Source organism: Loxodonta africana, chromosome 18 (assembly GCF_030014295.1).
Source record: "Loxodonta africana isolate mLoxAfr1 chromosome 18, mLoxAfr1.hap2, whole genome shotgun sequence".
Taxonomy (NCBI): domain Eukaryota; kingdom Metazoa; phylum Chordata; class Mammalia; order Proboscidea; family Elephantidae; genus Loxodonta; species Loxodonta africana.
In genome coordinates, this window is record NC_087359.1 from 82284603 (window position 1) to 82300649 (window position 16047).

A 16047-nucleotide genomic window follows, 5' to 3' on the forward strand; every position below is an offset into this window, starting at 1 on the left:
GGGACAGAGATGACCATCAGCTTCCCACTGAGACGCGGAAGGGTGACACACTGGGTGCAGGTGGCAGTGAGGGCCCGTCTGGTTTGGCCCACACAGCATTTAGACAGGGCTCCTCCAGCCAGTGCCTGGCCCACCCAGTGTCACACAAACAGTTACCTGTCTGACCTGTTGGGCCTTTTGTAGGGCTGCCAGATTTAGCACATAAAAATACAGGAGGCCCAGTTAAATTTGGATTTCAGGTAAACGACGAATACTTTTTTGTTACATGTCCCAAATTTGCATGAGACATACTAATGCTGAAAAAAATTGTTTATCTCAAATTCAAATTTAACTGGGCTTACTTTTCAGATGTAGATCACCAGGCCCTTCTTCCAAGGCGCCTCTTGGTGGACTCAAACCTCTAACCTTTGGGTAGCAGCCGAGGGCGTTAACAATTTGCACCACCCAGTGATTCCACCTGGCACCATAGTACCGCTTACATCACGTCTCACTTCAGGAACTGCACTCTGGGTTTGGGTCTTTGGCTGTGGGTTTGAGGGACCTTGGTGAGCAGGTGTGGGGGCTGGGAGCACTAACCTCAGACTCTAGCCCCACCCTGTTACCATCTGTAGAAGCGAGCGGCTTGGCCTCTCTGGGCTTGTTTCCTTCTTGGTCAAACAGGGATGAAAATTGCACCCACTTGGTAGGGTGGTTGTGAGGATAGGGGGATTTTCAGGGTGTGGCGTTCAGTGTGGGCTCTGTTGTTACTTGTAGTTCCCTCCCTTCTAGCAGCCTTGTCTGTGGGTACAGAGATTCTCCTGGGGACCTGCAGATGCCTGAAGGGCAGTGACAAAGGGTCACATCCCCCCGGAACGCCTTCTTCATGAGGAATAGCTGAGTAGTTACACTTGCACATTGTGGCTGACCACTGGTTTTCCATTTGGCATCCACCCTGCCACATGTTCCAGGCTGACAGATCCCAGTTTTGTTCTGGTGTCGGGTGCCTTAGGACGGGTCCCTTCTCCACTGCAAAGGGTAAGTCATGGTAGTTCCAGGTCAGGCAGGTAGTCAATCCCATTCCCTTATGGGGGGCTGTGGATGTGATACTGTTTTGGCCAATGGGATGGGACCTGAGAGGAATGTGGGACTCTGGGGTAGGTTTTTGGCCTTTTGACACATACGCTCTGAACATAAATCTTCTGGCTCTCGTTTAGTTTGCTCTCAGAAAAAACATACACGCACAAGCTCCCTTTTTGCTAAGACGCATTGAGGCCTCAATGCAGAACCTCATTTCTAACCTTCAGCAGACAGGAATTATTTCATTGTTTTTCAAATGAGATACCACAGTGAGGGCATCAATTGGTGTTACTCTGAGACCACTCTCCAGTCTGCTCCTCCTTCCCCACAGGCGGGCTGCTGGTGGGCTGTCCAAGGATGGCCCAAAGTGCAAACGTGGTGCCAGACTGCTTGGGTTCAAATCCCTGTGCCTTGGTGTTTCCATCCATAGAATAGCTTAGTAGCTACCTCATTAAATGGTGTTCCAAGCTCTTCGAATTGTGGACTTCATCAATCCTACAGGGCCCTGGATTTCTAGCTGCACAGGGCTCCATAACCCATAAAGTTTGGCTTGTTCAAAAGTTTACTACCTGCTCCCCCCCCTCCAAAAAAAAAAATCAGGCAAGTCAGCACACAGCTTGTCCCAGTGACCACTGCCTTGAGGAAGACAGCTCGACTGTCCAAGAGGCCTGGCTTATTCTTGAGCAGGCTGACACCTCCACCCCAGCTGGTTGGACCAGGGACAGTGTTATGGATTGAATTATACCCCCAAATCCTCGTGTTGTAAATCATAACCTCTATGCCTATAGGGTCGCCATGAGTCAGAATTGACTCCATGGTGGTGAGTTATGCCTGTGGTTATAATCCCATTTGGGACCGGGTTGCTTTTGTTATGTTAATGAGGCAGGATTAGTGAAGGGTGTCTTTTGAGTAATCTCTTGAGATATAAAAGAGATTAAACAAACAAGCAGAGCAGAGATGGGACAGAGACACCAAGCCACATGAAGATCGCTCAGGAGCAGAAGCTCAAATAGACAAGGACTTTCCTCCAGAGCCAACAGAGGAAGAAAGCCTTCCCCTAGAGCTGGCACCCTGAATTTGGACTCCTAGCCTCCTAAACTGTGAGAAAATACATTTCTGTTTGTTAAAGCCTCCCATTTGTGGTATTTCCGTTATAGTAGCACTAGATAACTAAGACAGACAGGCACTTGACACAAGGGCATGAATCATTAGCTAACGGTTAATGACTTGTGAAAGGATCTGTTATGAAAACTGTTCCCTAACAGGCAGGATGAGGATTAGGTAGGCCAGTCTGATTTCTTAGTTTGGTAATCCTAACTAGGAACTATGGAAAGATTTCACTGCTGTTAATGCAAGGAGAAATAGAAAGACACAGAAAAGATGGCTGTAGTAGGCAGAATGAGGGACCCCCAAAGATGTCCATGTCCTAGTCCCCAGAACCTGTGGATATGTTGCCATAAGGCAAAAGGAACTCTGCAGATGTAATTAAGGTTATGGACATTGAGAAGGGGAGATTACCCTGGATTATCTGGGTGGGCCCAATCTATTTACATGGGTCCTTAAATCAGAGGGCCGGAGGGATATGTGACTACAGAAGAATGGTCAGAGATGCAACATCGCTGCCTTGGACAATGCAGGAGCGGGCCAGAAGCCAAGGAATGTGGGTGGCCTCTGGAAGCTGGAAAAGGCAAGGGAATAGACTGTCCCTTAGAGCCTCCAGAAAAGAATGCAGCCCTGTTGGCACCTTGATTTTAACTCACTGAGCCCCATGTCAGATTTTTAACCCCTGGAATTGCAAGATAATAAAGTTGTATTGCTACTAAGTTTGTGGTAATTTGTTTAGTACCAATAGAAAACTATACAATGACCAACAGTCATTTTAAGGGGGCAACAAAATAAGTGTTTCCTTGGGCCCAGAAAGACCCAAACTTTGAAGAGAGTTGCTTCTTCCAAAGGAGTTAGGGCTTAATGTCAGTGTGTAAGTTGGAAACCTCCCTTTGTCAGTTCCCTTGAAAACTCCTTAAGTGGTTGCCATCTTGAACATCTACAAATTCTCGAATGAGCCCAGCACAGACGAATTCTCCTCCAGAGAAGGGCCGATCACCAGATGAAAAAGCTGGCTTTTAGTCAGGGGCTACATTGTGCCAAAAACAAACAAATAAAAACTATAGCTTTAAACACCGAGGTCACACACAGTGTCACGATACACTTGCACAACGAGTGACTCACAGTGACTGGACTGTACAAGCCAGTTGCTGACGAGCTGGTTTTGACTCATGGTGACCCCACGTATGTCAGGGTACAGCTGCTCCACTGGGTGTTCGGTGGCTGACTTTTCAGAAGTTGATTGCCAGACCTTTCTTCTGAGGTGTCTCTGGGTGGATTTGAACTGCCAACCTTTCATTTAGTAGTCAAGTGTTTGACCATTTTGTGCCACGCAGGGACTGGAACGGAAAAGCAAATTCCACGTTGCACTTCATGCTGACTCCTGGGACCACGATCCTTGACTAGAACGGCAGGGGGCAATAGCCACACTGTTCTCTGTTTTTTGCTTTTAAACCTTATATTGCCCCCAAACACAGACAGTTGAATTTGTGGCAGTTAAATGTGAGTTTAAATGCCCCCACGAGGTAAGTGTGGCCCGGGACCTGGGTCTCTGGAAGGGCTGCCTTCCCTATTTGCATGTACATCCCCATGACTGGGGACAGTCTGCCTGGGCCTTTGCTCCTGTCAATCAGAGGAGCCCAGTGAAATCCTCATGGTCCCCAAGGTCTGAGGTTCTGCCACTGTCCTGCCTCACGAAGGGTCATTCTCCAGCAGGATGTATTTTTGAGGATCAGACTTTCCAAACAGTGGCCAAGCCTTTCAAGATCACACAGCAGTCAAGGAGAAAGCTGTGGCTAACTTTTCTCATGTTCCATTTTCTGTTTTTCTTCCTTTTTATGATACGAGGGTAATGATATGGTTTAAGGAGTGATATAAATAGTAATTCAGATGAACAACTGGGAGGGGTGACAGGGCTCTTTGGCCGGCCCTGCCAGATGTCCAGGCCAAATTTTCCTTTTTAAAATTTTTATTGTGCTTTAAGTGAAAGTTTACAAATCAGGTCAGTCTCTCATACAAAAACTTATATACACCTTGCTATATACTCCTAGTTGCTCTCACCCTAATGAGACAGCACACGCCTTCTCTCCACCCTGTATTCCTGTGTCCATTCAGCCAGCTTCTGAACCCCCTCTGCCTTCTCATCTCCCCTCTAGACAGGAGCTACTCACATAGTCTCATGTGTCTACTTGATCCAAGAAGCTCAGTCTTTACCAGTATTATTTTCTATCCTACAGTCCAGTCCAATCTCTGTCTGAAGAGTTGGCTTTGGGAACGGTGCCTGTCTTGGGCTAACAGAAAGTCTGGCACCACGACCTCTGGGATCCTTCTAGTCTCAGTCAGACCATTAAGCCTGGTCTTTTTACAAGAATTTGAGATCTGCATCCCACTACTCTGCTGCTCCCTCAGGGGTTCTCTGTTGTGTTCCCTGTCAGGGCAGTCATCGGAAGTAGCAGGCACCCTCTAGTTATTCTGGTCTCAGGCTGATGTAGTCTCTGATTTATGTGGTCCTTTCAGTCTCTTGGGCTCATAATTACCTTGTGTCTTTGGTGTTCTTCATTATTCTTTGCTCCAGGTGTGTTGAGATCAATTGATGCATCTTAGATGCGTGCCAAATCTTTTTATGTTTTATTTTTTTATAATCTAGAGAAAATCTCATGGAGGTTTTAGCAGGGCAGGTGAGTTAGACAGAATAAGCGTTTGGAAGGCTGAAAGAGTCTGCTTTGAAACATACTATGTATCCTTTATTAATGACAAGAGAAGAAATGTTAGAAAGGAAAACGATGAAGCCTTAGGGTGATCAGGTCTCAAGTTTCTCTCTAGGGTTCTCTTGTGTTTGCCATCTAGATTTTTACCATCAAGCTGGAAAATGCTGGAAAGGATTGTTCACAACACTCATCACAGCAAACTGGGCAGGCGCTGACTTAACCCTAGCTCTAAACCTAAACTTAACCCTAGATTAGACCTAAGCCTAACCCTAACTCAAAATTGAATCCTACTTCTAACGCTAACCCGAGCTCTGACTCTTGATCTAAAACCCTAACCCTCATCCTAACCCCTATCACTTACCCAACCTAACCCAGATCCAGGTGTTCCCCAGAGTTCAATGAGGAATTCCAAGTAGGAACGAGAGTTAGTGACAGCTGGATGTTTCCACCAATTAATAAAAAATTACTTATTCAGTAACCATTCCACGTAAGGTTGAGGCATCCTGAGCAAATAAATATGGCGCTCTGCCTTCTATGAGCTCAGGACGAAGTATTACATGATAAGGAGCACAAGGGTCAAAAGCCCGAAGGGAAGGGTGAGTGCTGTGGATGAAGGGGCAATGGGGGCCAACTCGCTGTTGCCAGGAGTGTCCAGTCCTCCCAGGCAGCGGAAGGCCACTGATCACAGAACCATGAGACAACAGACACCAAACTGAGCACCCACCATGCAGCAGGTACTAGAGGAAGTATTTACCTGAATGAATGCTTCATTGAACATAACCACGTCATGTGGTGGGTATTCCACCACCGTTCACATATGAGGAAATCCAGGCTCAGAGAGAGTAGGGAAAATGGTCAAGGCTTCAGTGTTACTAAGTGGGAATTTCAAACCCAGGTCCATCTAACTTGAAAGCCTGTGTGCTAAGACAGCCCAGTAACAAAATGTCTGCAGATGCTCAGTTCGCATCAGGTTCCAGGCCCATGAAATCCCTGGATGGTGCAAACGGTTCAGTGCTCAGCTATTAACCAAAAGGCTGGAGGTTTGAGTCCCCCCAGATGTGCCTTGGAAGGCTTGGCGATCTACTTCCCCAAAAATCAGCCACTGATAACCCTATAGCGCAAAGTTCCACTCTGACACATAAGGGGTTACCATAAATTGGCGTCCACTCAATGGCAACTGGTTGGGTTCCAGGCCCACAGCATACAAACTTCCCCAGTTGATCCCAAACTATGGAAGAGATCGTTCACAAGTGCTGTGACACCGAAATCCTTAGAATGCACGTGTGTGTATGCATGTGTGTCTCTGTGTATGTATGTGTGTATGTCTTAGTCATCTAGTGCTGCTATAACATAGATACCATAAGTGGATGCCTTCATCAAAGAGAAATTTATTCTCTCACAGTCTAGGAGCCTAGAAGTCCGAATCTGGGGTGCCAGCTCCAGGGGAAGGCTTTCTCTCTCTTTCGGCTCTGGGGGAAGGTCCTTGTTCTCAATATTCCCCAGTTGAGGAGCTTCACAATACTGGGAATCACAGCCTAGCCAAGCCCACATACATTTCTGGGGGACACAGTTCAATCTATAACAGTGTGTGTGCTGAAGATGAATGAAGGATGTGAACCAACAAAACCTGGTACTTACTGGACAAAGCTTCTCCCATCATCTGACAGGTCAAAGACCAACGTGAGTGGTGGCTACTGTCCTGGCTCAGTCTTCCTGATCAGACACTGCCATTCTGAGAAATGAAGGTTCTAGGACGTGGAGCCTCCTATGTCCTCTCCTGTCGGCAGGGCTGGTCACCTAAGACACCAAACAGTGAGTGGTAGCTTCTGAGAAGCGCCTGTGAGCTAGCACACCCAGTAAACTGGTGGCAGGACACGATGGCATCCCACATCAGTTAAAATTTTTATTAACTGCCTCTCACTCTTGGTGTAATCCTCTCCTGCTTAACACCCCCAGGGTATGGCTTTCAGGGTCTCAGTTAGCATCCAATCTCAAGTTTCAGTGCTGAGCTGAACAAGCCTTGTGGTTGGAGCAGTATCTCCTGCGTGCATCTGCAGCCCTGCAGTGCCCTGTGTGGCACTCAGGATAACTATCACAAGAGACTATAGTAGCCAAAAGGAGCACTGGTGGCACAATGGTTAAGTGCTCGGCTGCTAACCAGAAGGTCGACGGTTGGAATCCACCACTGCCTCCTCGTGAGAAAAGATCTGGTGATCTGCTTCCGTAAAAATTACAGGCCAGGAAACCCTATGGGGTAGTTCTACTCTGTCCCATAGGGTCACTATGAGTTGGAATCGACCTGGTGGCACACAACAACGTAGTAGCCACAGCAAGGGGCTGTAAGTGGTGGGCAGGACCCTGGTCCTTTCCAGAAGCCTCTGTAATGTTGGCAAGAACAGCTGACGCGGGGACCGTGGCCCAACAAGGAATATGTACATGAAGATGCTGGTTTCTAAAGAGACTAAATGTTTGTTCGCTTGGCATTCTGAAAAAATATTAACTATAAAGGTCACTGGGAATTTCATAATCAGACAGAAATAAAGTATATTTATTAGAAATATTACACAGTCATACATCATACAGTTTTAGGTTAATATTTAAATACATCTGTGTTAGCATGTCATGTCCTGACAATGCTTGATACAATCTACTATGCTCTTTACAGAAAGGAGGCCACAGACGTATTGGCCGCGTTCAACTAGTGTAGTCAAAATTCGTGAGCTACTCGGGATGTTAGAGGGTTAGCAAAACTCTAACCGAGGTCAGAGAGCTGAAACGCCCAGTGAACTTGGGCAAACGTAGATATTTAAAACGCTTTTAAGGTCACTGGGTTACATCCTTCCCTGCATTGCGCTGGTAGAGCATCTCAAAACGGCTCTGGAGCTGTGGAGCAGTGGGAACGATTCCTGGGTTTGGCAAATGGATTTAGATGTAAGAACCCGTCCTCTGTCTTCATACTCCAGGGACTGGCTGCCCTCCCCTCAGTGGGGGATGCAGAGGAGACTGAGAGACACTCTCCATGCTTCTATGGGGTCGGGAAGAGAACATCAAAGGGATCCATCATTGCTAGATGGATAATCACTTCGCAAAACACATTTTGTCTAACACATACAGCATCTGTTTGCATGGTCTCTACAAAAGTTACAAAACAACAATGAGTGGAGAATGAAAACAAAAGACTAACACTGATTTTAAAGCAAGAAGGGGAGAAGGCAGGGAAGCGTGAACCTGCCGGCTCCTCAGAATGCTATCCCAGCAGGGCAGGGGTCACGGTGCTATGCTCAGTCAACTGAAGTTCAAGTCTATATGACAACTCCAATGCAGACAAGGAAGTGTGAATGTGCCAGCTCCTCAGAATGCTACCCTAGCAGGGCAGGGGTCATAGTGCTATCGTCAGTCAACTGAAGTTCAAGTCTATACAACTCACAATGCAGACAACTCCAGACTTCTCTTTATGTCTTAAAAAAATTCCTCCACTCTCCTGGGTCTTGCATTTTGCAGCTGTCTGTTATATAAAAATTATAGACAGAGAGAGAGAAAAAAAGGATATTTATAACCCCAATAATTTAAAATGACTGATCATTTAATGACTGAAGAAGATGGGACAAAAAACTGGGAAGGATGCGGTATACTGAGCAGAAGACAAGATGTTCCCTTGTTTTATCAGTTCATCAATTTTTCACATTGATCTTGTGCTCTGAAAGAAGCCCTGGTGGCAGTGCTCTAAGTACTTGGCTGCTAAGCAAAAGGTTGGCAGTTCAAATCCACCAGCCGCTCCATGAGAGAAAGATGTGGCAGCCTGCTTCCATAAAGATTACAGCCTTGGAAACCCTATGTGGCAGTTCTACCCTGTTCTATAGTGTAGATATGAGTTGGAATTGACTTGACAGCAATGGGGTTTTATGCTCTGAGCTCTCTAATTAATGATCTAAAAAACTTACTCAGTGTGGGCCAGCCTGGGCTGGGGGACTGACCAAAGTTGACTTCCAAAGACAGCTTCCCTCCTGCCCTGTACCTCCACACACCAGCCGGCTGCCTCCCTGAGGGGGAGCCACTAGCTCTGCTGCAAACAGCTGGTAGGGCTGGAAGGCCTGACCCCGTGACCTGCTGGCATCAGTCCCTGTCCCAGGGCCCCCACTGGATGTCTACCCCGGCAACATGGCCTGCATTCCTACATCTATGAACAGAACACACACTTCCTCGCCCATAAGCACGCCCACTGGCACAGAACATGATGGTAAAGTATTTCCTTGAGTTAAGAAAAATAAATGGCACACGGCGCTTCATTCATATGATATTTCCCCATCTTTTTAACCTAAGGTAGCAGTACACACACAAAAACAGGCGGGCTGGGCCATTGGCAATGTATGCTTAGAAGGGAAGGCAATCCAATCTGTCTAAAGGCTGCTCTGCCCATAGCTCTTTCTAAACCATTGGCACACAATCACTAAAAACGCTGCTTACGACCTACCCCAGAGACTCTTAGAGGCCAGTAACTTTAAACATCCCCACTGGGTATCCTGAGGCCTCCACTTCCTCTCCCACACAAACCCCACAGAATCCCAGATTAAACACAACAATGAACAGCTAGATCCAACTACTTGGGATAGCCCCCCACCCCATTAGAGACAAGCAAAGCAGAATCAGGGAGACCATGCAGATGCGTCAGGTTAGCCAGCAAAAGATAGATGCACAAAGCAACAAAAGGGGTAACCTTCATTTTGATGTCTTTATTGGCAAGAATGAGTTTGTCCCCACGGTACCTCGGCTCCCATTTAAGAACAAAGGGACTGGTGATGTAAGAATCTTTACCAAACAGCTGCTCAGGGGCTCCACAGCCCTTGTCACGCTGCCTTCGGCCGTGGCTGAAAGGTACTTTCCTCTTGGAGGTTCTCTGCAGGGCCCATGGACCAAATGTCTAGGGAGCTTTTAAATGAACAGAATACATCCTGGTCCATCCCACACATTCTGATTCACCCAGTGAGCAGGCTGGGATGAAATGTTTTTACAAAACTCACCAGGAGATTCTGACACAGTCAGGGCTGAGACCCGCCAGCAGGGTGGGGAGACTGAAGGCTAGAGCTGCCTGCAGAGCCCAGATGCCCGAAGTGCTAGTCTGGAGTGTGGGGGTCAGACTCAGAGCAGAACTTACACCTCTCTCAGTGTGGGGGCTGAACCTGCAGTCCCCACCCTAGGGCTCAGATCGGCAATCACACATTTACTGTAAATAGTGGCGGTATTGTAATTCTCAGTGGCTTGCTTCCTGTAGGAGTGTCCTTTTCCAGAACGGCACTGATACAAGCTATTTGGCATTTAACTCAACACACTCAACTAAACTGAGCGTGTGGTCTGCACCCACCTGCTATGCCAGGTATAGCTGCCAGACAAGAACACCAAAGAGCCACCAGGGGCTTCCCGGACCGAGCATTTCCCACACCAGGGCTCAGACGCTACTTGCGGTAACCCAGGGAAGTTAGAGGAAAACTGCATTTTTTAATTATCACTGCCCAGCCCTAAGGGCTTCCTTTTGCCCAGGAAATGTAAACAGTTTGATGAAATTCTTAAAGCTAAGGAAGTCAAGAGTCAAAATATGTGAAAAATAGATTGGCAACCTATCCGATATCTCAAGAAACACACACCTTCAACCTGTTTAATTGTGCAAATACACAAAAAACCTGGCACGCATGGTTCACTTTGCACACACAGTGGCTTTCTCTCAAGTCCTGCACGGATGGCAGGCTGAGTGCAAACAGTAGCATGAATAACCGGAGGACAGAAGGCAGCGAGGGGACAATTTCTGTAGTTTCCTTTTGGCATGTGAACAGCTCACTGAGCCCACGAGCTGTACGAGCGTGTGCGAGAGCTGAATGCCTACCCACACAGCCTGGAGCCACCAAGGACGTTCTTCTACCTGTGGGTCATCTTGCAGGGCACTTAAACAACTTACCCAGGGGCTCACTTGCATTCTCGTATGTTGTGTTTTCATCTAAATAATCAAATAAGTGATTGTGAGATCTAAAGAAATGTAATCAAGTTCTAAGGATTTAAAATTGTTACCTAGAACTTGAGCCTATTTCCCCAAAAGGCATATATTGCCCCTTGCTCATGTGTTTCTAGGCTGCTTAGAACAAATCTCTTTTTTGGGGGGGAGGGTGGTGGTGCCAAGGGCAAAGTTTCTGTAATGGCAAAGGCCAGGTTTTTTATTAAAGAAAATTACTGACTGGGGAGCACTGTTCGTCATGCTAAAGGATGACTGTCTCAAAGTCTAAGTCACAAATGTGATGGGAGACGTTGCCCTGGTTCTTATGGAAAGAAGCCTAAGCATGGAGCCCTGCAGCTCAATCGAGGGAGACTGTGCTCTCCAGAAACACCCTGTGGGAGATGGAAGCTTCCCTAGCTTTCACACCTAAGTGCTTTCTGATTTAAGCTGGGTACACGACCTCGCTGTTTCATTTCTGTTTGTGGGTCCACTCTGATTGAGTTCCTTCAGAATCACCAAAGGGCCTTCTTCTGAAACCCAGAGGGGCGGTGGGCAGAGCAGGATCTGTGGAAAGCGATGGAAGCTTCTGGGATGGCTGCTCGCAAGGCCTCCAGGTTCACATTTCAAAGTACTTGTAGGATCTGTGGAAAGCGATGGAAGCTTCTGGGATGGCTGCTCGCAGGGCCTCCAGGTTCACGTTTCAAAGTACTTGTAGATCTGGGCCACGTACCGCATCACGCTCTGCCAGTCCGGCCGGTCAGTGTATAGCATCTCACTGAGCTCCTGGGGGAGGAAACCAGGTTACAAGGGCAGACCGAGGTCAGGGTGCATCACAGACCCCCCCTCCCCCCACAGAGAGGCTGGGACACAGATCAGCAGCTTATCTGGCTAGGAACCCTCCACCATACAGGCAGAAGGCATGGGGAAACACCAGCCAGAGGTAAATGCGATTAGTTAAAAGAAAAGCTTTCCCTCCAATTTATTTGGGAGATACCGTCCCTTTAAAAAAAACAAGGCATGATCTCCCAGTGCTTGCATTTTTTAAACAACATAGCAGCATTAAAAACAGCTTTGAAAAGAGAAAAAAACCAAAACTCATGGCTGTCAGGTTGATTCCGACTCATAGCGACCCTGCAGGACAGAGTAGAACTGCCCCATAGAGCGTCCAAGGAGTGCCTGGTGGATTTGAACTGTCAACCTTTTGGTTAGCAGCTGTAGCTCTGAACCACTAAGCCACCAGGGTTTCCCTTGGAAGGAGAAAGCCACCCATTATTCTGCTGTCATAAAGTGATTTCCATTATTCTAAACTCCATGCTCCCATCACAGCTGATGTAATATTGCACAGTCTGTACTTCTTCACTTAACGTTTTTCTCAGTTTCCCACGGTGCTGTACTGTTTTGGTGGCTACCCCGGTGGATGCACACTGTCCAAGGGAACAGTTGTCCCACAGTGGACACGACCACCTCCTATTGTCTGGCGTGGAGTTTACGTTCACATCTTCACTGTTACAGACTTTGCAATGAGCACCTTGGTGCAATATTGCTCCTTCTGCTCAATTATTTCCTTAATATAAAGTTCTAAGAATGAGATTACTACAAAATCCTTGAGCCAATTTAAAATGCAACTCTTTGTTTTACCAGCATTACTCTAAAATTTTTTTTTTTCCTAATTGAGTCAGCAACAAGCAAGCATGAGGTGGAGGCCAGAAAGGGACACACAGGAGGGCTGGGTGCCCCGTGGAGTGCTCAGGTAGGGTTTTTGGAAATTTGTGCCATGGAACCCATTTCATCATTAACTTTGGAATTTGTTTAGATTCTTTTGTGGTTACAAGGGAATGACAGGGAAGGACCCCAATGTAAAGCCAGAAGCAGAGAAGCCGTGGAAAATAGGGCTGAACGTGGTACATGTGTTACTAGATGGTGAGAGAGCGAGCAGAGGTCTGTCAATGAGCAGTTTATCCTGTTCGGCAGCATCTGAAGACACTTTACTGACTCTGCTCCCTCGTTATGCAAAATACAGGAAGGAAAGAAAGAAATATCAGCATATTATTAATCATAGGAAAGGGGTGAGTGGACCATTCCACACTGATATACCCAGAACAACTTAAAAAGAAAGATAAAATTTTCTCAGAATGCAAAGACAGCCTGCCTCCCAGAACACTGTATCCAGGACTGTGCACACAGAGTGATGCATCAAAAGATAAATGTCCTACTACAGGAGGGTTGTCAACAATACAACAGAGAAAAGAAGTAATCAAGAATTAAGCATGATATTTAGGAGACAGATGAGCTCTGAGAAAGAAAGGACACCTGCAAACTCAAGAGAGATGGCAAACCTTCCTCTGTAGGATGGGAAGGACGTGTCTTCAACCTTGGAAAGGGTTCGGAAGTCCAAACGATATCATTGTTTTACAAGAGACTATTTCACATGCCCTGGTGGCGCAGTGGTTAACAGCTAGGCTGCTAACCAAAAGGTTGGCAGTTCGAATCCACCAGCCGCTCCTTGGAAACCCTATGGGGCAGTTCTAGTCTGTCCTACAGGGTCGCTATGAGTCGGAATCGATTAGACAGCAACAGATTTAAGGGAAACCTAACGATAATTGAATTAAACAGCACTTTGGTCCATTGTCAACATCACATCTGAACATGTTTGAAGAAATAATTTATCAGATTTCAGGAGAAGAGTAATTACATTAATGAAAATCTGATATTTCAAGAAATTTGTTTGAATCAGTAGTTAAAAACCTTCCAAAAAAGAAAACACCAGACCCTGATGATTTCACTGGTGAGTTCTACCGAACACTTAAGGAAGAAATAATACCAATTCTACATAATCTCTTCTGAAAAACAGAAGATAGGAAACACTTCCCAACTCATTCTGAGGCCAAACCAGTTGCCAGACACGTCGACTCCGATGGGCGACTCTGTGTCAGAGTAGAATTGCGCTCTGTAGGGTTTTCAATGGCTGGTCTCTGGGAAGTAGAATGCCAGGCCTTTTTTCTGAGGCACTTCTGGGTGGACTCCAACTTCCAACCTTTCGGTTAGAAGTGAAGCGCATTAAGTGTTTGCATCACGGGACTCTCTATGAGCATCACCCAATTACCAAAATCAAAGACATTACAAGAAAACCAGAGACCAATTTCTTACAAGAACATAGACACAAAAATCCTTAACACGTTCAGTAAATTGAATCCTGCAATATATAAAAGGGTAACACATCACGATTGAGTGGGATTCATCCCACAAACACAAGGCTGGTTAGACACTCAGAAATTCATCAGTGCAGTTCATCATACGAACAGACTAAATAACAAAATCATGTGGGCATATCAACAAACACGGCTGCATGATTTTTCTCAGTCTTTCTAGTTTTCTAGAAAAAGCATTACACAAAATTCAACAACCATTTATGATTAAAAACTCTTAAAAAGTAGAAATAGAAGGTAATTTCCTTCCTAATAAAGGATATATGTGTGTATTTGCATGTATGTGCATAAAACAGACAACATCATACTGAATGGTGAGGCTGGATGCTTTCCCCCCCGAGACTGGAAGCGAGACAAGGGTGTTCTTTCTCATCTCTCCTATTCCACATTGTACTGGAAGCCCTAGCTAGTGAGATAGGGCAAGAAAAAGAAAGAAAAGGCATGCAGATTGGAGAAAAAGAAATAAAACTGTTGTTACTTGTAGATGACATGATTACTTTTGTAGAAAACTCCAAAGAGTTTATAAAAAAAGTTCTGGAACTAGTATTTTTTATTCATATTGTGAAAAAAAATTTTTGTAACAGACATCTTACTTTGATTTTAAGGATTTTTTCTTACCAACGAAAGAAAAAATAAACTGGAAAATAAAAAGCCTGGGTCAAATTGCAAAAGCATTGACTTTTTTTCTCCAGAAGCTGATCTGAAGCACAGTGTATCTGTCTGTTCCTGGACAAAAAAGAGTAGTCAATGACTAACCCATCACACTGTGATTTAATTGAGAAGATGGTGGGCTTCCTTAATTTAAACGTCAAGAGGTCTCATAGCTACAAATGGGCACAGGGCCAAAATCTTCAGGAGTCATCTTTTTAATGCTAACTCAGTAACCATGGTTGTCAGGAGGGATCAGTCCGTGGAGAAGGACATCATGCTTGCAGAGTACAGGGTCAGCGGAAAAGAGGAAGAAACTCAACGAGGTGGATTGACACTGTGGCTGACACGATGAGCTCAAGCATCACAACGATTGTAAGGATGGCGCAGGACCGGGCAGTGTTTTGTTCTTTTGTGCATAGGGTCCCTATGAGTCGGAACCGACTCGACGGCACCTAACAACAACAACAACAGTAACCATGAAATACTTGGTCACCATGGAAACTTATTTTCATTAAGGAAAAAAAAAAATTAAGTTTCTGTGAAGTCTCCAGTCCTTGGAATGTTTTTTTTCCTTTCACTTTTCTTTCATGCATGGGAGATCATGCTCCTCCGATGTGCAAATTGTTCATAAAATTATGAAACAATAAAATATTATTGTTTTGAGCTAATTCTAAGGTTTATTTTAACAACTGTAAGTAGCCTACTTGCCTTTAGAGGAGAACTAACATCCCTGCATGCACACAGAATGACTGCTTGGAATAAACCTTATATTTCAATTTCTTTGAGTTTTGAGTATTTTGAACAATATCTTTTTTTTAATCATATGGTATGTGCTATACAGTACTGTGAACGGATTGTGGTTTGGGAACACAGCATGTAGACGTGGCTGTTATGGACGTAGAGTCACGGATGGTTAAGAGCCTGGGTTATAACCGCCTGGGTCTGACTCTCTCCTTTACGGCTCATTAGCCCTGTAACTGCACTGTGCCTCAGTGTTCCATCTTTTCAGTGTATTTATCTCACAGGATTTCTGCAAAGAAGAAATGAACCAATACATGGAAAATACCTAGAACAGTGCCCAGCACATGGTAAACATGAAAAAAATGCTTTTCATGTAATTAAGCTCAAATGTAACTGTTTAAAGTATATACTTTATAAAGTTTATACCACAGAGGATGCTCCATCACGCCTAAGTAATCATTCTGATGTCCTCATAAGATCTTGACTTATAATGGCCGCTTCTACAGCTGACCTGAAGAGCTTAATCTGCGTGCGTAGTGGCTATTCTGGTGGCAGGTCTGGGCTACTCAGTATGCAACGCTTCTCACAGAACGGTACCTAG

The 16047-nt window shown here is 45.5% G+C and overlaps 1 protein-coding gene across 17 annotated transcripts in view; it reads right to left on the minus strand.

The window, feature by feature from the left end:
- Positions 1 to 1427: 1427 nt before the first annotated feature.
- SPECC1 (sperm antigen with calponin homology and coiled-coil domains 1) overlaps positions 1428 to 16047 on the minus strand; it is a 476325-nt gene continuing 461705 nt past the window's right edge. For 7 of the 17 annotated variants that reach the window (XM_064271874.1, XM_023539631.2, XM_064271861.1 and 4 more), the window contains one exon: positions 11658 to 13882. In XM_064271874.1, coding sequence (XP_064127944.1) covers positions 13778 to 13882 — 105 coding nt within the window. In that variant the 3' untranslated portion in view covers positions 11658 to 13777. Of the gene's footprint in view, positions 6666 to 7387; positions 11632 to 11653; positions 13883 to 16047 lie in introns of those variants that run through there. The other 10 variants (XM_023539622.2, XM_023539620.2, XM_064271866.1 and 7 more) reach the window with 4 other exon arrangements.